General features: G+C 53.0%; 1 protein-coding gene across 9 annotated transcripts; it reads right to left on the reverse strand.

Annotated features, from left to right (window-relative positions):
* Positions 1–1,724: 1,724 nt before the first annotated feature.
* Positions 1,725–27,771, reverse strand: PLCXD1 (phosphatidylinositol specific phospholipase C X domain containing 1). 9 transcript variants are annotated; one of them, XM_033194785.1, is made up of 7 exons: positions 27,638–27,771; positions 14,753–14,900; positions 11,667–11,803; positions 9,164–9,292; positions 8,471–8,626; positions 7,060–7,243; positions 1,725–2,063 (listed from the first exon to the last, which is right to left on the reverse strand). In XM_033194785.1, exons 2-7 carry the CDS (start codon positions 14,877–14,879, stop codon positions 1,831–1,833), a joined length of 966 nt encoding a protein of 321 aa, XP_033050676.1. In that variant the 5' UTR covers positions 14,880–14,900; positions 27,638–27,771; the 3' UTR covers positions 1,725–1,830. The 9 variants fall into 9 exon arrangements, with proteins under 9 accessions (XP_033050676.1, XP_033050679.1, XP_033050677.1 ...); XM_033194788.1 differs by lacking the exon at positions 27,638–27,771 and adding an exon at positions 24,143–24,965; XM_033194786.1 differs by lacking the exon at positions 27,638–27,771 and adding an exon at positions 20,735–20,800.

A 27,771-nucleotide genomic window follows, 5' to 3' on the forward strand; every position in this document is an offset into this window, starting at 1 on the left:
TGCACTGCAGCCTGGGCGACAGAGCGAGACTCCGTCTCAAACATAGTAATAATTAGCTGGGTGTGGTGGTGTACCCTCCAGTCCCAGTGACTTGGGAAGCTGAGGCGGGAAGATTACTTCAGCCCAGGTGTTGAAGGTTACACGGAGCTGTGATTCTGCACTCCAGCCTGAGAAACAGAGCCAGACCCCATCTCTACCAAAAAAAAAAAAAAAAAAAAAAAAAGCTGGGTGTGGTGGCTGACACCTGAGGTCCTAGTTATGTCTAAGGTTGAGGTTGGAGGATCACGTGAGCCTAGGAGTTTGAGATCTAACCCTGGACAACATAGCCAGACCACGTCTCTACAAAAAAAATAACATTAGCTGGGCATGGTGGTGCATGCCTGTGATCCCAGCTACTCTGGAAGCTAAGGTGGGAGCATCACTGGAGCCCAGGAATTTCAGACCAGACTGTGCAACATGGTGAAATCCCGTATCTACCAAAAATACAAAAATTAGCCGGGTGTGGGGGTGTGCCCCTGGAGTCCCAGCTACTCAGGAGGCTGAGGTGAGAGGATCACTTGAGCCCCGGAGGTTGAGGCTGAGTGAGCTGTGACTGCATCACTGCACTCCAGCCTGGGTGACAGAGCAAGACCCTGTCCCTAAAAACAATCTAAAGAAATACTGGCGGCCAGGCGCAGTGGCTCACGCCTGTCATCCCAGCACTTTGGGAGGCCGAAGCAGGTGGATCACCTGAGGTCAGGAGTTCGAGACCAGCCTGACCAACATGGTGAAACCCCGTCTCTACTAAAAATACAAAAATTAGCCGGACGTGGTGGCAGGTGCCTGTAATCCCTGCTACTCAGGAGGCTGAGGCAGGAGCATCGTTTGAACCTGGGAGGCGGAGGTTGCAGTAAACCAAGATGGCACCACTGCACTGCAACCTGGGCGACAAGAGCGAAACTCTGTCTCAAAAATATATATATACACACACATATATAATACACATATATGTATATACATACATATACACAATATATACACACACACACATATATACACATATGCACACACATATGTATATACACGCACACACATATACACACATACATGTATTAGGCTTTGGTATGAGAGCAGCCGAGGGGCTGGCTGGCTTGCACAGGGCAGGCTGGCCCCTGGGTGAGTTGTTGTCCTGTTGGGAATTAGTGAGCTGTGGAAGTGCTTCCCTGGGTCTGTCAGGGGTCCGGACGCCACAGCAAGGAGAATACAGAAATAAAAAAACACATATTTCGGGCTGCCGTGGTGGTTCCTGCCTGTCATCCCAGCACTTTGGGAGGCTGAGGTGGGAAGATCACTTGAGGCCAGGCGTTCCAGAACAACCGGGCCAACAGACGAGAGCCCACCTCTATTTTTTTTTTTTTGAGATAAGAGTCTCGCTCTGTGACCCAGGCTGGGGTGCAGTGGCAGGATGTCCGCTCAATGCAATCTCCGCCTCCCGGGTTCCAGCGATTCTCCTGCCTCAGCCTCCCGAGTAGCTGGAAGGACGGGCACCTGCCACCATGTCCAGCTAATTTTTGTCTTTTTAGTAGAGGCAGGGTTTCACCATGTTGGTCAGGCTGGTCTTGAACTTTTGAATCTGTGGTCCACCAGCCTCGGCCTCCCAAAGTGCTGGGATCACAGGCGTGAGCCACCGTGCCCGACCACCCCATCTCTATTAGAAAAAAAAAAAGAAAGAAAAAAAGAAAACATATTATCAGTCCTATGATCCCCAATATTTGGCCCCAACAAAGTCACGATACTTGGAAAGTCGGGGGTGAAACTTTAGCCCCTGCGTCCTGAACCCCCACATCAGCATCAAAGCAGCTTCTGGTTGAGAGCGATGACGTCCCCGACGAAGCTGTCCGCTCCGATGAAGTCGCCCGCGATGACGTTGGTGCACCGTGAGCCCGGCCCCGGGCGCTGCTCTCGGACCCACGCACTCAGCCGGGGAAGGTTGGGCAGCGTCATCTTCTCCAGGGACTCGGACGGATGTGCCAGAATGTACTGCAGGTTCTCTGTGAGGTTGGTGCCGGCCACGAACAACCCTCCTGCAACAGGGCGGTGGGGGACAGGTTTACACGGTCAGGTGCCTCGCCTGCCTGTTGATCCCTCCTAGTCACATGGTTGGAGGTTCAGATCTCAGGAATTCGAGTTGGAAAGCATCACGGCCAACAAGGAAATCGGGAACTTTGGTGGTGGGTGGTGCTGGGCGCGGTGGCTCATGCCTGTCATCCCAGCACTTTGGGAGGCTGAGGTGGGCGGATCACCTGAGGTCGGGAGTTCAATACCAGCCTGGCCAACACGGAGAAACCTCATCTCTACTAAAATTACAAAATTAGCTGGGCATGGTGGCGGGTGCCTGTTATCCCAGCTACTCAGGAGGCTGAGGCAGGAGAATTGCTTGGACCTGGGAGGCACAGGTTGCAGTGAGCCAAGATTGCACCACTGTGCTCCAGCCTGGGCAACGAGCGAAACTCCGTCCTCCCAGAAAAACAAACAAACAAACACGTGGTGGGTGGTGCACAACCCCAAAGATGTCCACGTCCTAATCCCATCTGGGAGACAGAATAATGGCCCCAAAGATGTCTACATCCTAATCCCATGTGGAAAAGAGAATGGCCCCAAAGATGTCCATCTCCTAATCCCATGTGGAAGACAGAATAATGACCCCAAAGATGTCCACATCCTAATCCCATGTGGGAGATAGAATAATGGCCCCAAAGATGTCCACATCCTAATCCCATGTGGGAGACAGAATAATGGCCCCAGAGATGTCCACGTTCTTATCCCCATGTGATTGATACACAGAGAAGAATGCTGTTGTCTGAGGCACTAAGTCTGTGCCATCTGTTATGAGGCTTATAGAGAGGGTTGACATTGACCAGTGATTCTCTAAGTGGAGCCTCTGCAATAATTAGAAATGCAAATGTTCAGTCTCCACTGAGATCTGCTGAGCCACAATCTCTGGGGGCAGAGGGATGCGGTCTGCAAGCTGTGTTTGCAGAAGCTCCCCCAGACGTCTGTTCCAGTGCCCCAGTGTTGACCAGCTGGACTGACTCCACGGCCAGAGACAGCAGAGTCAACAGACGTTTATGGCCAAGTTCTCTGAGTGGTTTTTAACAGTTATTTCTAGGCTGGGCACGGTGGCTCACGCCTGACACCCCAGCGCTTTGGGAGGTTGAGGCCGGGGGATCATGTGAGGTCAGGAGTTCAACACCAGCCTGACCAACCGGCTGAAACCCTTTCTCTAGTGAAAACACACCAAAAAATTAGCCAGGCGTGGTGGTGAACGCCTGTCATCCCAGCTCCTCAGGAGGCTGAGGCAGGAGAATCGCTTGAACCTGGGAGGCGGAGGTTAAAATGAGCTGAGATCGCGCCACTGCACTCCAGTCTGGGCGACACTAGCAAAACTCTGTCTTAAAAAAAAAAAAAAGTCTCTAACCTCGTTCACATGTGAGGGTGAGAGACCAAGTTGACAAAAGCTGCTCCTTTGCCCGGCCGGTGAGCTGGGTTTTATGCTGACCCCGTGGGATGCAGCAGGACCGAGACGGCCGCACCTGCCACCATCCCCATGGGGAGGACCTTCCTCCCTCCAACCCTCGGGCTCCTGCCAGTGCTGCCTGCACCTCACAGCCCCTCAGTGGCTCTTACAAAAATTGTGCTGAAATTCACATACTAGAAAATTACCTTTTTTCTTTTTTCCAAGATGGAGTCTCGCTCTGTCACCCAGGCTGGGGTGCAGTGGCGCGATCTCAGCTCACTGCAAGCTCCACCTCCCGGGTCCACGCCATTCTCCTGCCTCAGCCTCCGGAGTAGCTGGGACTACAGGCGCCTGCCACCTTGACCGGCTAATTTTTGTATTTTTGTTTTGTTTTGAGATGGAGTCTCACTCTTATTGCCCAGGCTGGAGTGCAGTGATGCGATCACGGCTCACCGCAACCTCGGCCACCCGGGTCAAAGCATTTCTCCGCCTCAGCCTACTGAGTAGCTGGGATTACAGGCGCCCGCTAATTTTTTTTTTTTTTTTTTTTGAGATGGTGTTTCACTCTGTCTTCCAGGCTGGAGTGCAGTGGTGCAATTCAGCTCACTGCAAGCTCCACCTCCTGGGTTCATGCCATTCTCCTGCCTCAGCCTCCCGAGTAGCTGGAACTACAGGTGGCTGCCACCACGCCTGGCTAGTTTTATGTATTTTTAGTAGAGATGGGGTTTCACCATGTTAGCCAGGATGGTCTCGATCTCCTGACCTCGTCATCCGCCTGCCTTGGCCTCCCAAAGTGCTGGAATTACAGGCATGAGCCACCGTGCCTGGCCTGTGCCTGCTAATTTTTGTATTTTTAGTAGAGAAGGGGTTTTGCCATGTTGGCCAGGCTGCTCTCCAGCTCCTGACCTCAGGTGATCCACCCACCTTGGCCTCCCAAAGTGCTGGGATCACAGGTGTGAGCCACTGCGCCCGGCTGACACCGGGAGTTTGAGACCAGCCTGGGCAACACAGTGAGGCCCCTTCTCTATAAAATAATTAACTAAAAAAATAAAGAGTGCGTTCACATTGTGCAACTCCAAGCTCTCCCTAGTTCCAGAACATTCTCATCGCCCCAAAAAGGAGACCCTGTTTCCGTGAAGCAGTCAGTCCTCATTTCCCCTCCCCAGCCCCCGGCAACCACTAATCCTCTTTCTATCTCTGCATTGGCCTGTTCTGGGCATTTCGTGTAAACGGATTCACACACTATGTGGCCTTTTTGTCTGTCTTCTCTCACTGAGCGTGATGTCCTCAAGGTTCATGCCCGTCAGAGCCTTGTTCCTTTTCATGGCTGCATAATATTCCACAGCGTGGATGGACCACACCTTGTTGATCCCTCTCCCTGCCAATGGGTGTATATGCTTTCTCCCTGGGTGCTTTTTTTTTTTTTTTTTTGAGACGGAGTCTCGCTCTGTCGCCCAGGCTGGAGTGCAGTGGTGCGATCTCGGCTCACTGCAAGCTCCGCCTCCCGGGTCCATGCCATTCTCCTGCCTCAGCCTCCGAGTAGCTGGAACTACAGGTGGCTGCCACCACGCCTGGCTAGTTTTATGTATTTTTAGTAGAGATGGGGTTTCACCATGTTAGCCAGGATGGTCTCGATCTCCTGACCTCGTCATCCGCCTGCCTTGGCCTCCCAAAGTGCTGGAATTACAGGCATGAGCCACCGTGCCTGGCCTGTGCCTGCTAATTTTTGTATTTTTAGTAGAGAAGGGGTTTTGCCATGTTGGCCAGGCTGCTCTCCAGCTCCTGACCTCAGGTGATCCACCCACCTTGGCCTCCCAAAGTGCTGGGATCACAGGTGTGAGCCACTGCGCCCGGCTGACACCGGGAGTTTGAGACCAGCCTGGGCACACAGTGAGGCCCCTTCTCTATAAAATAATTAACTAAAAAAATAAAGAGTGCGTTCACATTGTGCAACTCCAAGCTCTCCCTAGTTCCAGAACATTCTCATCGCCCCAAAAAGGAGACCCTGTTTCCGTGAAGCAGTCAGTCCTCATTTCCCCTCCCCAGCCCCCGGCAACCACTAATCCTCTTTCTATCTCTGCATTGGCCTGTTCTGGGCATTTCGTGTAAACGGATTCACACACTATGTGGCCTTTTTGTCTGTCTTCTCTCACTGAGCGTGATGTCCTCAAGGTTCATGCCCGTCAGAGCCTTGTTCCTTTTCATGGCTGCATAATATTCCACAGCGTGGATGGACCACACCTTGTTGATCCCTCTCCCTGCCAATGGGTGTATATGCTTTCTCCTGGGTGCTTTTTTTTTTTTTTTTTGAGACGGAGTCTCGCTCTGTCGCCCAGGCTGGAGTGCAGTGGTGCGATCTCGGCTCACTGCAAGCTCCGCCTCCCGGGTCCATGCCATTCTCCTGCCTCAGCCTCCCGAGTAGCTGGGACTACAGGTGCCCACCACCACGCCCAGCTAATTTTTTGTATTTTTAGTAGAGACGGGGTTTCACTGTGTTAGCCAGGATGGTCTCGATCTCCTGACTTTGTGATCCGCCCGCCTCAGCCTCCCAAAGTACTGGGATGACAGGCATGAGCCACCACGCCCGGCCGGCCCTGGGTGCTTTTTAAGTAGACATGGGGTTTTATCACATTGGTCAGGCTGGTCTCGAACTCCCGACCTCAGGTGATCTGCCTGTCAGGCCTCTGAGCCCAAGCTAAGCCATCGTATCCCCTGTGACCTGCACGTATCCATCCCGATGGCCTGAAACAACCGAAGATCCACAAAAGAAGTGAAAATCGCCTTAACGGATGAAGTTCCACCACTGTGATTTGTTCCTGCCCCACCCTAACTGATCTGTGTTCTTTATAATCTCCCCCACCCTTAAGAATTTTCTTCGTATTCTCCCCACCTTTGAGAAAGTCCTTTGTGAGATCCACCGCCTGTCCCAAAACCTCTGAGAACGAATGGTAATCCCACCACCCTTCGCTGACTCCTTTTTCGGACTCAGCCTGCCTCCACCCAGGTGAAATCAACACCAAGCCTGTTCGGTGATCTCTTCACGCCACACACGAAACAGTGCCCGCCTCGGCCTCCCAAAGTGTGGGGATTACAGGTGCAGGCTTAACCACGCCCAGCTCCTGGATTCCTTTTAAATGGTTTTCACGTCAAAGTGAATGGCCGGGCGCGGTGGCTCAAGCCTGTAATCCCAGCACTTTGGGAGGCCGAGACGGGTGGATCACGAGGTCAGGAGATGGAGACCACCCTGGCGAACGTGGTGAAACCCCGTCTCTACTAAAAATACAAAAAACTAGCCGGGTGTGGTGGTGGGCACCTGTAGTCCCAGCTACACGGGAGGCTGAGGCAGGAGAATGGCGTAAACCCGGGAGGCGGAGCTTGCAGTGAGCTGAGATCCGGCCACTGCACTCCAGCCTGGGCAACAGAGCGAGACTCCATCTCAAAAAAAATAAAATAAAAAATAAAAAATAAAAAACAAAGTGAAGGCAAGTCTACGTGTAGCCGGCCTCCGGCAGGGCATCCAGGAGGCCGTGTGGAATCCACCCCCACCAGGCGCGCCCTGGTACCTGGGCGGCCGCAGCTCTTCATAGTCTCCAGGTATCGGAGGAGGGCCTCGGTCTTCACCGTGTTTCCCCACCAGTAGGGGATTCCTGGCCACAGCTCGCAGTGCCGGCCCAGGGAGCTCTCGTCCTCATACGAGACGATGACCTGCTGGCCCCGGGACCACAGCTGCCGCAGCGTCGGGAGCTCCTGCAAGGGACCAGAGTTAAGGGGCACGGGGGAGAGAGGAGAGCTGGGGACACGGGGGGGGCACCCGGGACAGAGGAAGGCTGGGAAGTGGGGACACCGGAGAGGGAGGACAGCCCAACATGTGAGTATAAACCGAAAATGAAATTCTGGCCGGGAGAGGTGGCTCACACCTGTAATCCCAGCACTTTGGGAGGCCGAGGCGGTTGGATCAGCTGAAGTCAGGAGTTTGAGACCAGCCTGGCTGATATGGTGGAACTCCGTCTCTACTAAAAATACAAAAACTAGCCAGGCGTGGTGGTGGGCACCTGTCATCCCAGCAACTCAGGAGGCTGAGGCAGGAGAATTGCTTGAACCCGGGAGGCGGAGGCTGCAGTGAGCTGAGATCACGCCACTGCATTCCAGCCTGGGAGACAGAGCGAGACTCAGTATCAAAAAAAAATTTTTTTTTATTTTAAAAATGTTTAAAAAGGAACATTTGTAGCCAGGAACAGACGTGCACACAGGGGGCCCCGCATACAGAGCAGGGCAGGCACGTGTCTCTGCTGTTCTGAGGCTGCTGTCTGGGCTCCCGTGTGCCAGCAGCCCTGGGGAAACAACACGGACCCTGACCAGGGGTGGGGGCTCCATGGAGCCAGGAAGATGCTCTGTGTGTGTGTGTGTGTGTGTGTGTCTGTGTGTATATATATATACACACACACACGCACATATATATATATATATATATATTTTTTTTTTTTTTCGAGACAGTCTCCCTCTGTCACCCGGGCTGGAGTGCAATGGCGCGATCTCGGCTCACCGCAACCTCCGCCTCCCGGGTTCAAGCTATTCTCCCGCCTCAGCCTCCTGAGTAGCTGGGATTACAGGCGCCTGCCACCACGCCCAGCTAATTTTTGTATTTTTAGTAGAGACGGGGTTTCACCGTGTTGGCCAGGCTGGTTTCGATCTCCTGACCTCGTGATCCGCCTGTCCCGGCCTCCCAAAGTGCTGGGATGACAGGCGTGAGCCACCTCGCCTGGCTGGCGCTGCACACATTTCTAAACCCGTCACGGGAAGCAGTTCTCACCAGGGTACCCCCCACACTGCGGGAGAGCAGGGAGCCCTGTTCAGTGGCTTCACCTGCTACAAGGATCATCGCAGCACCCACACCCAGGGCGTGGCAGACGGAGTCTGAGGGTCACGATCCCCCTGCCCCGGGAAAGACACGGGGCCATCCTTCCCCCTCCTCACCCCACGAGGACACAGCATGTCCCCGAAAATATTCTTGATGCAGGCGACCAGGTACTCGTGCAGGTCCTCGCTCAGCCCCTCGAAGTTCCTGCAGGCCAGGATGACCACCTCACGCGGGTGCCGCTCCAGCCACTCCGAGATTTCCGTGAGCGTGTCCTGGGGAAGGGGTGGGGCAAGGCTGAGTCCTGCATGACTCCAACAACACGGGGAAGGCCGGGCGCAGCGGCTCATGCCTGTCATCCCAGCACTTTGGGAGGTGGAGGCGGGCAGATCACCTGAGGTCAGGAGTTCGAGACCAGCCTGGCCAACATAGTGAAACCCCGTCTCTACTAAAAATAGAAAAATTAGCCAGGCACAGTGGTACGTGCCTGTAATCCCAGCTCCTCGGGGGGCTGAGGCGGGAAAATCGCTTGAATCCAGGAGGCGGAGGTTGCAGTGAGCCAAGATCGCGGCCGCTGCATTCCAGCCTGAGCAACAGAACAAGACTCCATCTCAAAAAAAAAAAAAGCAACAAAGAAATCCCCGTCACAGATTCCCGGGGTCAGCGTCTCCTGTCTGGGTCTGCAGGTGACGTCCCCATCCCATTAAAGGCCAAGCATCTCCTGTCCAGATCTGCATGTGGCCGTTTCGTCCCCACGGGAGCTTGGCCACCTCCAGCTCTCCCCGTTGCGTCCCCTATCAGCCCGGCCGCACCTCCACCAGGGCCGTTGTGTACACCATGTGGACGAAGTGCAGATTCTTCTCCGAGCCTTCCAGCATGTGAGCGATCCGCAGGTCCAGGTACCGCACCCCGGCGTCCAGCTGCTCCGTGACGTCCAGCGCCTGTGGACAGAGGCTGCCGTCATGTCGGCCTGGCTGAGCGCCGCGTCTGGGGGCTCAGGAACGGGCTGCAGGGTTGTCCACCCACACGTCCTGCTGTCCAGGGGGAAGTGGACGTTGACACAACAGCTGTTTGTTGGTGCTGGGAGCTCTGCAGCCATGGGGACCTGCATTGGGAAAACCTGATCTCCGGGGACCTGGCCTCTTTCAGCAGAGCCTGCAAGAGTCTGTCCTGGGGAAATGCACCTGCCCCCGCCCTGACACGGGTCTCACCCACGTCCCTGCAGATCCCCAGTCACCGTCTTTCCGGCTGTCACCGGAAGGGGCTGCAGTTGGGGCAGAATCTGCTACGGTCGGTCTTCAGTTCCCAGGACAGTCTCTAGGAAGCATCACTAGCGTGGGGGACACCAGGAGGTGCCGAGACAGCATAGGGGGTGGCCGGGATGGAGACAGCGGGGAGCTTGGGGGGTGAGGCAAGTGGGAAAGTGTTCCAGGAAAAACTGAGGACAGAGAAAAATGCAGGAAAAGGAACCAGCACTTCCCCTCCCTCCACACACAACAGCACTAGGAAATGCAAAATTGTTTTTTCATTTTTTTTGAGACGGAGTCTTGCTCTGTTGCCCAGGCTGGAGTGAGTGGCGCGATCTCAACTCACTGCAAGCTCCACCTCCCGGGTTCAATTGATTCTCCTGCCTCAGCCTCCCGAGTAGCTGGGACTACAGGCGCCCGCCAGCATGCTCGGCTAATGTTTGTATTTTTAGTAGAGACGGGGTTTCAGCGTGTCAGCCAGGATGGTCTCGATCTCCTGACATCATGATCTGCCTGCCTCAACCTCCCAAAGTGCTGGAATTACAGGCGTGAGCCACCATGCCCGGTCTCTACTAAAAGTTTTTTTTTTTTTTAAGACGAAGTCTCGCTCTGTCGCCCAGGCTGGAGTGCAGTGGCCGGATCTCAGCTCACTGCAAGCTCCGCCTCCCGGGTTTACGCCATTCTCCTGCCTCAGCCTCCCCAGTAGCTGGCACTACAGGCGCCCGCCACCTCGCCCGGCTGGATTTTTGTTATTTTTTGTATTTTTAGTAGAGACAGGGTTTCACTGTGTTAGCCAGGATGGTCTCAATCTCCTGACCTCGTGATCCACCCGTCTTGGCCTCCCAAAGTGCTGGGATTACAGGCTTGAGCCACCGTGCCTGGCCTCTACTAAAAGTTCTTAAAAATCAGCCTAGTGTGGTAGTGTACACCTGTAATCCCAGCTGCCCGGGAGGCTGAGGAAGGAGGATCCATTGATCCCAGGAGGTCAAGGCTGCCGTGAGCTGAGATCGCACCACTACACTCCAGCCTGGGTGAGAGAGTGAGACTCTGTCTCTAAAGGAATGAATGAATGTGATTATTAGGGAGAAAGTGTCCTGTGTCCCTGTTTCCCAGGAACGAGCAGTCACCTGACTGCAAACTGCAGAGCCACCTCCCATCCTAAAGACACAAGAAATGAGTCCTTGTCTGTCTTGAGTGCACAGATGAAAGGGGTTGTCTCTGCTGGGATACAATGGGGCAAGACCCTCTCCATCTGCGGCTCTAGGCGGCCACCTGCTATGCTCATGGCATTAGCTTTACATCATTTAATAAAAACACTGGGCCGGGTGCGGTGGCTCACGCCTGTCATCCCAGCACTTTGGGAGGCCGGGACGGGCAGATCATGAGGTCAGGAGATCGAGACCATCCTGGCTAACACAGTGAAACCCTGTCTCTACTAAAAATACAAAACATTAGCCGGACATGGTGGCGGATGCCTGTAGTCCCAGCTACGCAGGAGGCTGAGGCAGGAGAATCGCTTGAACCCAGGAGGTGGAGCTTGCAGTGAGCCGAGATCGCGCCACTGCACTGCAGCCTGGTGACAGAGCGAGACTCTGTCTCAAAAACTAAAAAATAAAATAAGCAAATAAAACAGTGTTCAGGGGAACTCTTCTGCCTTTGGGAAGGGGGCTCCAGGTAAGGGGGCTCCAGGTGGGCAGCAGGTTTTGGTTTTCATCCTGTCTCCCTGGCTGGGATAAGGGCTGCGTTTTGCTGGAAAGCCACAGTCACCATCTGCCTCCTGAGCCCACAGGGCACCACTCAGACCCTACCTGGGTGATGGGCCATGTCAGCACCACGGGGCGCAAACCCACCTAGGTGACGGACCATGTCAGCACCATGGGACGTGGACCCTACCTGGGTGACGGACCACGTCAGCACCGCAGGGCACAGACCCTACCTGGGTGACGACGGACCATGTCAGCACCGCAGGGCACAGACCCTACCTGAGTGACGGACCACGTCAGCACCAGGGGACATGGACCCTACCTGGGTGACGGACAATGTCAGCACCACGGGGCGCGGACCCTACCTGGGTGACAGACCATTTCAGCACCACGGGGCGCGTGATGCAGGGGAAGGCCTTGTTCAGCAGCTGCAGCAGCCGGGACTCCTCGTGCGAAATGGGGGACTTCTTGTTCAGGCAGTAGGTCATGGTGTCGTGGCTCCCTGAGAGCAAAGCACACGTGGACATGTCACCATCGGGCCCGTCCCTGCCACCTGCTGTGAGTCGCTCGGCCGCCCGCCTACAGCACAGGCCCAGGCATGGCAGGAGGGGTGGATGTTGTCACCCAAAACTCACGTCCCCTGGAACCTGGGAACAGGACCTGTGTGGAAACCGGGTTTCTGCAGATATCATGAGGTTGAAATGAGATCATCCCGGAGTAGGGCGGGCCCCAGATCCAGTGACAGGTGTCCATCTAAGAGACAGAGGAGGAGACGCAGACACAGAGGAGGAGGCCATGTGGCGAGAGAGGCAGAGACTGGAGTGATGCAGCCACAAGCCCAGGGGATGCCTGGAGCTCCCAGGAGCTGAGAGAGGGAGGAAGGAGCCTCCCCTAGAGCCTCAGGAGGAAGTGTGGTCCTGCCCATATCTTGATTTCAGATTTCTGTAACTAGAACTGGGAGAAAGTAAATTTCTGTTGTTTGCCACCTCCTAATGTGTGGTCACTTGTCATGGGAGCCGCAAGAAACACAGACCTTTGTGGAGTCTGACTGATGGCTGACGTTTGCATTTTCTGCCTATGCTGATGGCTGATGTTTGCATTTTCTGCCTATGACATGTAGCTGTTGTTTCTTAAGATACATATATTTAAATATATGCAAAAATATTTATGAATATAACATTTAAATACCAATAACATAAATATGTGTGTATATACAGATATATATCTGTATAGAACTGAAAATATATGTATATATGTATATACACATATACACGTATATATACACATATACACGCATATGCATACACATATGTATGTATGCACACATACACATACACATATATACACGTATGCATACACGTATATATACACACATACAAGTATATATACATATACGCATACACACACATATATGCATATACACATATACATGTATACATACACATATACGCGTATATATATACACACATATAAACGCATATACACATATATACACGTGCATATACATGTACATACATGTATACATACACATATACACACATATATACATATAGCTGTATATACATATACACAGATATACACGTATATATACTCATATACACATAGATACACGTATCTATGTGTACACACATCTGTATATGTGCATGTGCATATATGTGTATACATAAGTACAAATGCGTATACATCGTGCATGTGTATGTGCCTGTATCTACATGTGTCCATGTGTAGGTATATACATGTACATGCACATATACCTATGCGTGTGCACAGGGGCAAGCATCTATACATACGTGCATGCATATGTGTCTATGTGCATGTATGTACATGTTTATGGATGTATATGAATGTATGTGTATGGATGCCTGTGTGTGCATATGTGGAGCGTTACATATGGATATACACGTGTGTGCAAGTATAGGCGCATCTGTGCATGTGTGCGTTCATAGATGTGCATAAGTATGTGTGGACACATCACATCTGCATCCATATGTGTTTATGTGACCCTACATCCATGTATACATGTGTGCATGAGTATGTGTGAGCCTGTCCATGTATACATGTGTGCATATGTGTGTGCTTATGTGCATGTATACATGTGCCTGCATGGGCCTCCATGTGTATGTGTGTGTGCTTCCATGTGCATGTTTGGGTATGTGCATGTGTGCATGCATATGTGTGTGTGCATGTATGTGTTTATAGGTGTATGCATGTGTGCATGTGTGTATGTGTGTGCATGCATCTGTGTTTCCATGTGCGTGTGTGTGGGTATATGCATGTGTGCATACGTGTGTGCATGTATGTGTTTATAGGTGTATGCATGTGTGCATTTATGTGTGTGTGCATGCATGTGTTTCCATGTGCATGTGTGGGTGTGTGTGTGCATGTATGTGTGCATGCGTGTGCATGAATGTAAGTGTACGTGCCTGAGTGCATGTGTGTATATGTGTATTTGTGTGTGCAGGCATGTGTATGTTTCCATGTGTATGTGTGTGGGTACGTGCATGTGTTCATGCATGTGTGTGTGTGTATGCATGCATGTGTGCATGTGTGTGCATGCCTGTGTGTATGTGCATGCATGCATGTGTGTGCATGCATATGTGTATGTGTGCATGTGTGCATGTATGTGCATGAATGTTAAGTGTACGTGCCTGAGTGCATGTGTATTTGTACATGCATGTGTATGTTTCCATGTGCGTGCGTATGTACATGTGTGCATGCATGTATGTCTCTGCATGCATGTGTGTGCATGTGTGTGCATGCATGTGTGCCTATGTGCATCTGTGTATGTGATATGGTTTGGTGGTGTCCACACCCAAATCTCATCTTGAATTGTAGCTCCCACAATTCCTAGGTGTCATGGGAGGGACCTGGTGGGACGTCACTGAATCTTTAGGAGGGTTTTTCTCATGCTATTCTGGTGACAGTAAGTCTCCTGAGATCTGATGGTTTCAGAAAGGGGAGCTCCCCGGCTTCAGAAAGGGGAGCTCCCCGGCACATGCTCTCTTGTCTGCCACCATGTAACATGTGACTCTGCTCCTCATCTACCTTCTGCCATGACTGTGAGGCCTCCCCAGCCGGTGGAAGGGTGAGTCCATTAAACCTCTTTCTTTTATAAATTACCCAGTCTCAGACATGTCTTTATTCGCAGGGTGAGAACAGACCAACACAGTATGCATGTGTGTGTATGTGTGCATATGTGTGTATGTGTGAAAATGTGTGTGTGTGCATATGTGTGCATATGTGCACGTGTGCACTGTGTGCATATATGCCTGTGCATACGTGTACATGTGTGCATACCTGTGTGTGTCCATGTTTGCGCATATCAATGCCTATGTACATATGTGTGTGTCCACATCGGTGTGATCTGTGGGATTGGATTGCTCCTACAGTCAGCATCTCCACTGGGGAACGCAGAGGCAACAGCCCCCGCCCCACCCCACCCTGCCCTCACCTGGGATGGAGAGGTGGTGGAGGGGCACATCCCAGAGCCGGGGACACAGTGCCGACATCCAGTCCTCGTTGGCATTTCTGCAGCGCAGGTTGGAGAAGCTGCTGGAAGTGCTCACCTGCCCGCCCATCGGAGGTGAACCCTGGGCAACCTGAAGAAGGAGAATAGGAAAAAGAGGTTTTTTATGGTTAAACTTGTGTTGCTGACACAGGGGTCATGGCTTTCCCTGGGAGGGGCTGGGGTGGTGGAGAGTGTGCAGTGGAGATCAGACTTCCTGAGAAAGGGGAGAGAGCGGCCAGGCGCGGTGGTTCACGCCTGTCATCCCAGCACTCTGGGAGGCCGAGGCAGGCAGATCACGAGCTCAGAAGTTCAAGACCATCCTGGTCAACATGGTGAAACCCCCTCTCTACTAAAAATACAAAAATTAGCCAGGCGTAGTGGCGGGCACCTGTCATCCCAGCTACTTGGGAGGCTGAGGCACCTCGTGATCCACCTGCCTCGGCCTCCCAAAGTGCTGGGATGACAGGCGTGAGCCACCGCGCCTGGCCTTCTCCCTTCCTTCTTTGTGGCCTAATAAACTCTCCGCTCCTTAAAACCACTCCACGTGTGTCCATGCCGTTTTATCTAAACTGGCGCGAGAACAAGGACCCCGGTGTCCCTCCAGTCACCGGAGCCGTAGCATTTTGGTGCATTGGCCGGGAATTCATTCATCAGAGCGGTGAGGATGGGACGAATCTCATCCTCAGATCTGTCCTTTAATCCTACCGCAAAGCTTTCCTTCTTTCCTTTCTTCTATATCCGCGGTCTCTCACTCTCTGTCGAATGCACGGGAATTTTTACAGCCTAGGGAAGTAATCCTGTTAGGCCACATCAGGAAATGCTGTCGACCAGGGATACAGCTCAGGAAAACGCTGTTGCAGTCTTCCAGGAATAGAGTTCTCCCAGGGATACAGCTCAGTCTTCCAGGAATAGGGTTCCCTCCTTTTCCCCTAAATAAAGTTACTTGATACTAATTCTCTAGCAGATGCATGGTATTTCCTTTTTTTTTTGAGATGGAGTTTCGCTCTTTTTGCCCAGGCTGGAGTGCAGTGGTGCGATCTCAGCTCACTGCAACGTCCGCCTCCTGGGTTCAAGCGATTCTCCTGCCTCAGACTCTCAAGCAGCTGGGATAACAGGCACCTGCCACCACGCCTGGCTAATTTTTGTATTTTTAGTAGAGACGGGGTTTCTCCATGTTGGTCAGGCTGGTCTTGAACTCCCGACCTCAGGTGATTCGCCCGCCTCGGCCTCCCAAAGTGCTGGGATGACAGACGTGAGCCACCGCGCCCGGCCGGTGCATGGTATTTCTAAGACAACAGCGCCCCCTAGTGGGAACAGAAATTCTCTTCGTGGCCAGGCAGCACTTTGGGAGGCCGAGGCGGGCGGATCACGAGGTCACGAGTTCGAGACCAGCCTCACCGACGTGGTGAAACCCCATCTCTAGTAAAAATACAAAAATTAGCCAGGCATGGTGGCACACGCCTGTCATCCCAGCTATTCAGGAGGCAGAGGCAGGAGAATCGCTTAAACCCGGGACGTGGAGGTGGCAGTGAGCCGAGATCACGCCACTGCACTCCAGCCTACTGACAGAGCAAGACTCCATCTCGAAAAAAAAAAAAATAACAATAATAATAATAGGCACCAGGAGGAGGCCCAAAAAGAGAAACCTCAGGGGAAGACAAAGCCTCTCGTAGCAGCTTGGCAGGCTTGCAAACTCCAGGATCCCCCCAGGTGCATCTGGTAGTTGCTAAAAGTGTGGCAGGCCAGGACATTTTAAAAAGGAATGGCCGGGCAGCAAGACAGAGTCACCTCGCTCCCGTGCAGCCTGTGGCAAAAAGCAGTGGAGACAGAACTGCTCCCAGAGTTGGAGGTCAGTGGATGCAAACCCCCTGCTCCAGTGGCTCAAAATGCCATCACAGCACACGGCCCCGGGCGATTCCGGAAATGGAAGAAAGGAAAGCAGACCTCCTTCTAAACAGTAGAGCCGTCCTCTCTCCTTTCTCCTCCCTCGTCCAGGCCTCCTCACTTCCTATAAGGGGCATCTCAGGAAAAACTCTAATCCAATCTTTTTCTCAATCTTAGTTGTAGTTAGGAGGACCTATTTACATATGTTTCCAAACCACTGTCATGACAGTTCTACTGTCATGAAAAGCCTCCAAGTTAAGCCTAGGAAATAACTGTTTCCACTGCACACAATGTGCCATGACGACTGCCCTCTAGGGGCAGCTCTTAGCCAGCAAACAGCCAGTAAAGCAAGATAAGCCAAGTCACTCTCTGGACACATACGAGCTCAATTAGCTGATAGCTCTTATAAAAGCACTTAAATTACGCCAGGGAAATGTAGCTAACGTGTATGCGGATTCCTAGGACGCTTTCCTGATTATTCATGCTCATGCTGCCATTCAGAAGGAAAAGCATCTTCTTACCACGAATGGATCTCCTATAAAATATCACCAGGAAGGCAGGGCGCGGAGGCTCACGCCTGTCATCCCAACACTTTGGGAGGCTGAGGCGGGAGGATCACCTGAGGTCGGGAGTTCTAGACCAGCCTGACCAATGGGATGAAACTCCATGTCTAGTAAAAATACAAAAGTTACCTGGGTCTGGTGGCGGACGCCTGTCATCCCAGCTACTCAGGAGGCTGAGGCAGGAGAATCACTTGAACCCGGGAGATGGAGGTTGCAGTGAGCCGAGAATGCACCACTGCACTGCAGCCTGGGCAAGAAGAGTGAAACTCTGTCTCAAAAATATAGACAGATAGACAGATATTCAGAGATAGATAGATATAGACAGATACATATAGAGAGATAGAGATGATAAAGAGATAGAGATATATAGAGACACATAGATATATAGACATAGAGATGATAGATAGATAGATAGATAGATAGATAGATGATGGAGATAAGTAGATAACACATAGATAGACAGATAGGTGATAGATAGGTAGATAACAGATAGATAGATAGATAGATAGATAGGCAGACAGATAGATAGATAACCTCACCAGGAAATTAGCAGATCATTATTCTCGGTTGTTTTTTTTTTTTTTTTTTGAGACGGTGTCTCCCTGTGTCACCCAGGCTGGAGTGCAGTGGCCGGATCTCAGCTCACTGCAAGCTCCACCTCCCGGGTTCACGCCATTCTCCTGCCTCAGCCTCCCGAGTAGCTGGGACTACAGGCGCCTGGCACCTCGCCCGGCTAGCTGTTTTGTATTTTTTAGTAGAGACGGGGGGGGGGGTTTCACCATGTTAGCCAGGATGGTCTCGAACTCCTGACCTCGTGATCCGCCCGTCTCGGCCTTCCAAAGTGCTGGGATTACAGGCTTGAGCCACCGCGCCCGGCCTATTCTCAGTTTTTCTTCCAGGAGAGACAGCAGCCCAAATGAAAGAGATTAGCTGATCAGGCAGCTAAATGAAAGGCAAGGAAGCCTCAAGGCACTAACACACTTCCAGCCCTTCGAATCCAGGAGGACTCCATGAAAGAAACTAAACCTCAGTATTCCACTACAGAAATAGAGAAGGCCCCTTCTCAAGGGTATGCTTTTCCGCTCTTGGGCTACAGTCAGGATGGCAAACTCTATTTGCCAGCCTCCAGCCACTGAAGGTTTTTGTTTTTGTTTTTGTTTTTTGAGATGGAGTCTCACTCTGTCGCCCAGGCTGGAGTGCAGTGGCGCGATCTCGGCTCACTGCAACCTCCACCTCCTGGGTTTAAGCCATTCTCCCACCTCAGCCTCCCGAGTAGTTGGGACTACATGTGCCCGCCACCTCGCCCCGCTAATCTTTTGTTGTTGTTGTTGTTTTAGTAGAGACGAGGTTTCATCATGTTGGCCAGGATGGTCTCCACCTGCTGACCTCGTGATCCGCCCGCCTCGGCCTCCCAAAGTGCTGGGATGACAGGCGTGAGCCCCAGCACCCGGCCAGAGGTTCGTAAAATCCTTCACCAAAGCTTTTCACTTGGGAGAGGATAAAACATATCAATGTGCTCAGAGATTTGTTTTCAGACAGAAAAACCTCTCAACTGGGTAAGCATGTAACCTCTCTAGCTCACTTCCAACAAAAATTAACAGAAGTACCAGAGCTGCAACCCCAGGAGATAAAACCACCTTTATCTCACCCAGGAAATTTGGTGTTAGTGAAAACCATCATCTCTCTCCTTCGCTAAGCCAAGCTAGGAAGGGCCCTAACCCTGTTCTTCTCGAACCCTCTCAGCAGTGAAAGATATCGGAATCAATGCCTGGATACATCACGCTCAAGTCAAAGCCTGACCCGCTGAGGGCACCAGCCCAGCGGAATTAGGGGATCTTAGGCCAGGTGTGGTGGCCGGTGCCTGTCATCCCAGCACTTTGAGAAGGCTGAGGTGGGTGGATCACAAGGTCAGGAGTTCAACACCAGCCTGGCCAAGACGGTGAAACCCCATCTCTACTAAAAATACAAAACATTAGCCGGGCGAGGTGGCGGGCACCTGTAGTACCACCTACTCAGGAGGCTGAGGCAGGAGAATGGCATGAATCCGGGAGGCGGAACTTGCAGTGAGCCGAGATCGCACCACTGCACTCCAGCCTGGGTGACAGAGCAAGATTCCATCTCAAAACAAAAACAAACAAACAAAAAAGAACGGAAAAAGGAAAATATGAGATCTAAAGCTAAACCTCATAAAAAAAATAGCTGGGCATGGTGGGCGTGGTGGCTCACGCCTGTAATTCCAGCACTTTGGGAGGCCAAGGTGGGTGGATCACGAGAGTTCAGGAGTTCAAGACCAGCTGGCCAGCATGGTGAAACCCCATCTCTACTAAAAACACAAAAATTACCCGGGCATGGTGGCGCGTCCCTGTCATCCCAGCTACTCGGGAGGCTGAGGCAGGAGAATCGCTTGAACCCGGGAGGCGGAGGTTGTAGTGGGTCGAGATATCGCCACTGTGGTAAGAGTTATTAAGACATTATTTTAGGCAGATGGAGAGGAAAAGGGGGCCGGGGGCGGAGGCTGACGCCTGTATTCCCAGCACTTTTGGAGGCCAAGGCGGGTGGATCACCTAAGGTTGGGAGTTCAAGACCAGCCTGACCAACATGATGAAACCCCATCTCTACTAAAAATACAAAAATCAGCCAGGCGTGGTGCCACATGCCTGTAAATCCCAGCTACTCGGGAGGCTGAAGTAGGAGAATGGCTTGAACGGGAGGCGGAGGTTGCAGTGGGCAGAGATGGGGTCACTGCCCTCCAGCCTAGGCAACAAGAGTGAAACTCCTCCATCTCCAAAAACAATTTTAAAAGGAGAGAAAGAGGAAAAGGGGTCCTTGGAGGATGTTTTCGCAGCTCCAAAAAACGTTTCTTGTCTAGCGTCAAAGCCCTGGCTCTTAGACCCAGCTTGGCAACCTTTAATATGCAAATGCGAGCTGTTAGAAGCTGGGTACAGCCAACAGGCCGATTCCCACCGTTGCCGTCTTGCCCTGGCCCCACCTGTGCATGCCATCCTGGCCGCCCCCACACGTTCCCGCCATCCTGGCCGCCCCACACGTTCCCGCCACCATGGCCGCCCCACCTGTGCCTGACATCCTGGCCGCCCCTACACGTTCCCGCCATCCTGGCCGCCCCCACACGTTCCCGCCACCATGGCCGCCCCACCTGTGCCTGACATCCTGGACGCTCCCACCTGTGCCTGACATCCTGGCCGCCCCACACCTTCCCGCCATCCTGGCCGCCCCACGTTCCTGCCATCATGGCCGCCCCCACCTGTGCCTGACATCCTGGCCGCCCCCACACGTTCCTGACATCCTGGCTGCCCCCACACGTTCCCGCCATCCTGGCCGCCCCCAAGTTCCCGCCATCATGGCCGCTCCCACCTGTGCCTGACATCCTGGCCGCCCCACGTTCCAGCCATCCTGGCCGCCCCCACACGTTCCCGCCATCCTGGCCGCCCCACGTTCCCGCCATCATGGCCGCTCCCACCTGTGCCTGCCATCATGGCCGCCCCAACACGTTCCCGCCATCATGGCCGCCCCCAAATACCGCCAGGCGCGTAGAACATCATGGCGCCCTGTATTTGCATATTACGGGAGCTGGACTGGGCGGGCCGGTTTTTCGCGGGCTACGTGAATGACAGGCCTGGTCAGACCAATCCGCTGAGCGCTATGCAAATCAGCCACGCCTCCTCCAGGTGCCGCGTTACCCGGGCTGGTCTCCTCCCTCCGCCCTCCACTTTGGAGCGCCCCGTCCCTCTGTCTCCGTCCGGGGGAGCGACTTCCTTTTCCTTTCCCCCTTCTTGCCTTTTTTTTTTTTTTTTTTGAGACGGAATTTCGCTCTTGTTGCCCAGGCTGCAGTGAAATGGCGCGATCTCGGCTCCCCGCCGCCTCCGCGGTGCTGGGATTCCAGGCCTGAGCCACCTGCCCGGCCCTCCCTTCCCTTCTTGCCTATTAAACGCTCGGCTCCTTAAAACCACTGCACGTGTGTCCGTGTCGCCTTATTTAATTCCACTGGAGAGGAAGAACCTGTTGTTCCTCCACCACCAGAGCCCATCACCACTGCACTGCAGCCTGGGCAACAGAGCAAGACTGCCCCCCCAGAAAACACATATATAAATATGTAATATATATTATATATATTTATTACATATAAATATATAACAAATATATATACAATATATGTAATACATACTATATAAATATATAATTTATATGATACATAAATAATTTTAATATATTTATTACATGATTTAATTGTATATGATATAAATATATATTATATAAATATATATTACATAAATGTATAAATATATATTACATAAATATAATATATTTATATAATATATAATATTAATATATATTACATACAATTTTATATATATATATATTTTTTTTTTTTTTTTTTTGAGGCGGAGTCTCGCTCTGTCGCCCAGGCTGGAGTGCAGTGGCCGGATCTCAGCTCACTGCAAGCTCCGCCTCCCGGGTTTACGCCATTCTCCTGCCTCAGCCTCCTGAGTAGCTGGGACTACAGGCGCCTGCCACCTCGCCCGGCTAGTTTTTGTATTTTTAGTAGATACGGGGTTTCACCGTGTTAGCCAGGATGGTCTCGATCTCCTGACCTCGTGATCCGCCCATCTCGGCCTCCCAAAGTGCTGGGATTACAGGCTTGAGCCACCGCGCCCGGCCAATTTTTTATATATTATATAAATATATATTATATAAATATAAATATATAAAATATAAATATATAATGCTGAAAAGGGAAGAGACTCTTTTCATAAGGGCATTTTAGAAAGCTTGTAAATTCTTTCTCTGCCTCTGAACTGTATATAACTTTTTGGGTTTTTTCTTTTTTTTTTAAATACAGAGTTTCACTCTTATTACCCAGGCTGGAGTGCAATGGCGCGATCTCGGCTCACTGCAACCTCCGCCTCCCAGGTTCAAGCAGTTTTCCTACCTCAGCCTCCGGAGTCGCTGGGATGACAGGCGTGCACCACCACGCCTGGCAATGTAAGTAAGATTTGTAAGGGCTAAATCAGCCTGTTGAGAGTTTCACATCTCTGCAATGTTCCCTGGTGGACCAGGGGCCTCCTCTTAGAAATGAGACCTGGAGGGGCCGGGTGCGGTGGCTCACGCCCGTCATCCCAGCACTTTGGGAGGCTGAAGAAGGCGGATCACGAGCTCAGGAGTTCGAGACCAACCTGGCCAACATGGTGAACATGGTGAACCACGTCACCCAGCCTGGGTGACAGAGTGAGACTCTGTCTCAAAAAAAAAGAAAAGATAAAAGAAATGGGACCCAGAGGAAGGGAAGAAGCCCCTGCCTCCTGGAGAAGAGAAGACAAACTTCAGCTGAAACTGCAGACCCACCTTGGGCACCAAACGCAGGTCTCTCCCTGGGCCGCAGGAAAGGACGAGATCCTCTGGGTCTGCAGCTCCTGGCGGCTGCCCCTGCTGCCTTCTCTTCCATACTCAGGCAGGGCTTCCCAGTTGGCTGCAGGTTTTGTTTTTATTTACATCTTCCCAAAATCCCTTCCTCCCAGACCCAGCAAGCTAGATGAGCTCAGGCCTTCCCGGCTGCCGGGACTGGGAGGGAGGGATGGAGGGAGGGTCCCCGGAGCCTGCAGGGCCCAGGAGGAGGAGCCCATTCTTTATCAGCCTCGGGGACGTCAGCTCAGCCTCAGGCTCTTTCTTTAAGAGAAGCAACCACACCTGTGCGGGCTCTGGGTCCCCAGGACGGTGCTGGCCCCTTCTCTGCAGCCAGCTGGAAAAGGCCCAGGATGGCGTCCCCTCCCCCTGCACAGCTGTGCAGTGATCTGCCTGGAGCATCCCAGGAGGGCCGCTGTGAGCCCCCGGAGGATGCCCAGGGTCCCAGGGCTGCAGGGTGGAGGGGAGGTTAAAATGCAGGTCTGGGTGGGGCCCGGTGGCTCACGCCTGTCATCCCAAACACTTTGGGAGGCTGAGGCAGGCGGGTCACCTGAAGTCAGGAGTTCGAGACCAGCCTGGGCAACATGCCGAAACCCCGTCTCTACTGAAAACACAAAAGTTAACTGGGCGTGGTGGCAGGTGCCTGTCATCCCAGCCACTCGGGAGGCTGAGGCAGAAGAATCCCTTGAACCCGGGAGGCGGAGGTTGGAATGAGCCGAGATCGTGCCAGTGCACTCCAGCACTGGGGGATAGAGCCAGACTCCCATCCAAACACAAAAAAACCTTCGTCTCCACACCCTCTTATCTTAATGCAGATATTCCTTTCTAGTAATAGCTCCTCTGTGTGTGTGTGTGTGTGTGTGTGTGTGTGTGTGTGTGTGTGGAGAGACAGGGTCTTGCTCTGTCACCCAGGCTGGAATGCAGTGGCACGATCTCAGCTCACTGCAGTCTCCGCCTCCTGGATTCAAGTGATTCTCCTGCCTCAGCCTCCAGAACCGGTGGGATTACAGGCCCCTGCCACCGTTCCCAGCTAATTTTTCATATTTTTAGTCGCGAGTGGGTCTCACCACGTTGGCCAGGCTGGTCTCGAACTCCCAAGTTCAGCTGATCTGCCGCCTCGGCCTCCCAAAGTGCTGGGATGACAGGTGTAAGCCACCACACCCGGCCTGATAAGAACTCTTTCAACCAATTGCCAGTCAGAAAAATTTTAAATTCTAGTTATGACCTGGAAGTGCGCCTCACTGCCCGTCGAGCTGTCCTGCCTTCACAGATTGAACCCGTCAGGCCTCTGAGCTGAACCTCAGCCTTTATCACCCCCGTGACCTGCACATACACGTCCCGGAGGCCTGCAGGAGCCCAGAAGTCGGGAGCAGTCAAAGAAAAGAACGACACAGAAGTAAAACAGCCAGTGCCTGCCTTCACTGATTAACTAAAATTACGTTACTATTCTGACTTGTCCCTGCCCTACCTTCGCTGATCCATTGACTGTGTGCCGTTCATCTTCTGGACAATGCGTCTTAGGGTCTGTCCACCGTGCACCTTGTAACCCTTTCCTCTGCTAACAGTAGATAACCGTGGGGAAAAGAAAGAGAGATCAGACTGTTACTGTGTCTACGTAGAAAGAAGCAGACATAAGAGACTCCACTTTGTTCTGTCCTCGGAGAAATTTTTCTGCCTTGAGATGCTGTTAATCTGTAACCCTAGCCCCAACCCTGTGCTTGCAGAAACGTGTGCTGTGTTGACTCAAGGTTTAATGGATTTAGGGCTATGCAGGATGTGCTTTGTTAAACAAGTGCTTGAAGGCGGTATGCTTGGTAAAAGTCATCGCCATTCTCTAATCTCGAGTACCCAGGGACACAAACACTGCGGAAGGCCAGGCCGCAGGGACCTGTGCCTAGGAAGGCCAGGTACTGTCCAAGGTTTCTCCCCATGGGATAGTCTGAGATACGGCCTAGTGGGAAGGGAGAGACTGACATCCATAAAGGGTCTGTGCTGAGGAGGATTAGTGAAAGAGGAAGGCCTCTTTGCAGTTGAGACACAGGAAGGCCTCAGTCTCCTGCTGGTCCCTGGGCAATGGACTGTCTCAGTGTAAAACCCGATTGTGTGTTCTATTTACTGAGATAGGAGAAAACCGCCTTAGGGCTGGAGGTGAGACATGCTAGCTGCAATGCTGCTGTTTCATGCACGAGATGTTTGCATTCCAGATGTTTGTATACGAGATGTTTGTATAGATGTTTGTATCCAGAGATGTTTGTATAGATGTTTGTATATGTGCAGGGCACAGCACCTTTCCTTAAACTTATTTATTTATTTATTTATTTGAGTTCGAGTCTTGCTCTGTCGCCCAGGCTGGAGTGCAGTGGCTGGATCTCAGCTCACTGCAAGCTCCGCCTCCCGGGTTCCCGCCATTCTCCTGCCTCAGCCTCCCGAGTGGCTGGGACTACAGGCGCCCGCCACCTCGCCCGGCTAGTTTTTTGTATTTTTTAGTAGAGACGGGGTTTCACCGTGTTCACCAGGATGGTCTCGATCTCCTGACCTCGTGATCCACCTGCCTCGGCCTCCCAAAGTGCTGGGATGACAGGCTTGAGTCACTGCGCCCGGGCCCTTAAACTTATTTATGACACAGAGATCTTTGTTTGCATGTTTTTCTGCTGACCCTCTCCCCACTGTTACCCTGTTGTCCTGCCACATCCCCCTCTCCGAGATGGTAAAGATAATGATCAATGAATACTGAGGGAACCCAGAGACCAGTGCCTGCCTGGGGTCCATCAGCGCCAGTCCCCTTTCTCTATACTTTGTCTCTGTGTCTTATTTGTTTTCTCAGCACCTGACACACAGAAACTCTCACAGGTGTGGAGGGGCCGGCACCCAAGTCAATAAACTGCTTTTATGGCTCCCACGAAGTCTGTTTGGTGGTCTGTTCACACGGACACGCTTGACAAAACCCAGGTTCATCTTACACATTCTCATTCAGGTCTGACGTCTCCTTAAAAGGCATAAAACCAAGGTGTCCTCTGAGCACCTGGGGCCCAGGGTGTCAGGACCTCCTCAGGCTGGGTGGTCACAGACTCGTTCTCAACCTTGGCAAAAAACACTTTTTTTTTTTTTTTTAGGATGAAGTCTCGCTCTGTCGCCCAGGTTGGAGTGCAGTGGCACGATCTCGGCTCACTGCAAGCTCCGCCTCCTGGGTTCACGCCATTCTCCTGCCTCAGCCTCCCGAGTAGCTGGGATTACAGGTGCTGACACCTCGACCGGCTAATTTTCTTTTTTCTTTTCTTTCTTTCTTTCTTTCTTTTTTTTTTTTTTGAGATGGAGTCTCACTTTGCAGCCCAGGCTGGAGTGCAGTGGCGCGATCTCGGCTCCCTGGAACCTCCGCCTCCCGGGTTCAAGCGACTCTCCTGCCTCAGCCTCCTGAGTAGCTGGGATGACAGGTGCCCGCCACCAGGCCCAACTAATTTTCTTTTCTTTTTTCTTTCTTTGTTTTTCTTTTTTTTGAGACGGAGTCTCGCTCTGTCCCCCAGGCTGGAGTGCAGTGGTGAGATCTCGGCTCACTGCAACCTCCGCCTCCCAGGTTCAAGCCATTCTCCAGTCTCAGCATCCTGAGTAGCTGGGATGACAGGCACCTGCCACCAAGACCAGCTAATTTTCTGTATTTTTAGTAGACACGGGGTTTCGCCATGTTGGCCAGGCTGGTCTCGAACTCCTGACCTCATGATCCGCCCACCTCGGTCTCCCAAAGTGCTGGGATGACAGGCGTGAGCCACCGCGCCCGGCCAGCAAAACACACTTTCAAAATGTCCTGAGGCCTGTCTCACATACTTTTCGGTTCAGAAGACTCGAGGAAACTGGTGTCTCCTAAGATAGGCCAGACCCAAAGGTGAACAGTCACATCCTCTGTGTCATGAACGGTTCCACCAACTCTGGCTACAGTCATCCTCCTTCTCTCCCATCCTCCTTCCCTCCCATCACAGTCCCTCCCTCCCGTCAGAGACGCCTTCATCACACCCCAGGTCCCCGGACCACTGAGGGGCGTCCCCTCTTGTCCCCACGTCCCCTGATCCCTCCCTAGACATCCCAGGTCCCCGGACCACTGAGAGGCGTCCCCTCCTGTCCCCACGTCCCCCGATCCCTCCCCAGACACCCCAGGTCCCCGGACCACTGAGGGGCATCCCCTCCTGTCCCCACGTCCCCCGACCCCTCCCCACACATGACAAAGTGGAACAGGAAGGAGCCCCAGGTGGCCCCCAGTCCCAGCCATGTCTGCCATCTCCTCTGGACGGCACATGGGAGTGGGGTCTGGAGGCCGCCCCGCAGAGCACTGACCCTTCCTGGAGGACGTCCTCTCCACCCCGGTCCTCTCCACCCTGGTCCTCTCCACCCTGTGGCCTTCGCCGTCGCCGTGGGACTGCACAGGTGACGGACGGGCCGAGCCGCCCGGTGACCTGCCAGCCTGGTGAGACACCTACACCTCCCCGCCCGCTGAGTCCTCGTCGCGTCCCAGAGGCGTTGGTGGCCGTGACACGCACCTGGAACGCACGGGCCGAATAGTTGCTGAGTGAATCCACGAAGGACCGGAGTGCTCAGATCCCGGCATTCCCGCCGTCCCCCGTCCCCACAGTCCCCGCTGCCCCGATCCCCCCATCCAGGCCCCGGTGGCAGAGCGAGGACATCCGACCGTCCAGCAAGCCGTGGTCCCCAGGTTCATTCCCTAGCCGTCCCGGGCCGTGTCCACACTGGCTCTGGCCCAGCAGAGAATTCCGGGCCTGCAAGGGTTACAGGCCACAGATCGCAGGCGACCGTCCCCCAGCCCGTGCCCCTGGCTACGGCTCCGGGAGGAGGAGGAGAAGGAACCTCAATGATGGAAAGGCGGGTCACCGATTCCCAGCCCACAGCGGGCACTGTCCCCGGCCCCCACGTCCCCCGCAGGGGAACTGGCATCAGAGCACGGGGTGGACACACTCACCTTCCAGCCGCGGGAGTCTCAGAGCTCCTGGCAGCTCCCGCCGGGTGTCTGCGGGGGACTCTTCCTAAAACACACCCAGGCCGCTGCGATTGGCTGGCATGGACATTCCTGCCGGAGAAGGAGGGACGTCCCGC

This window comes from Trachypithecus francoisi, unplaced genomic scaffold (genome assembly GCF_009764315.1).
Source record: "Trachypithecus francoisi isolate TF-2019V2 unplaced genomic scaffold, Tfra_2.0 Lachesis_group4, whole genome shotgun sequence".
In the NCBI taxonomy this organism is placed as follows: domain Eukaryota; kingdom Metazoa; phylum Chordata; class Mammalia; order Primates; family Cercopithecidae; genus Trachypithecus; species Trachypithecus francoisi.

Excerpts from the sequence above, each read along its gene's own strand:
- PLCXD1 (XM_033194781.1), bottom strand. The coding sequence starts at position 20,587 with ATGGCGGGAACGTGTGGGGGCAGCCAGGATGTCAGGAACGTGTGGGGG. Across the intron at positions 14,901-20,518 it reads GGCCAGGATGTCAGGCACAG|GTTGCCCAGGGTTCACCTCC; the intron begins GTGGGGGCGGCC and ends CTCCTTCTTCAG. Across the intron at positions 2,064-7,059 it reads GAAGAGCTGCGGCCGCCCAG|GAGGGTTGTTCGTGGCCGGC; the intron begins GTACCAGGGCGC and ends GCCCTGTTGCAG.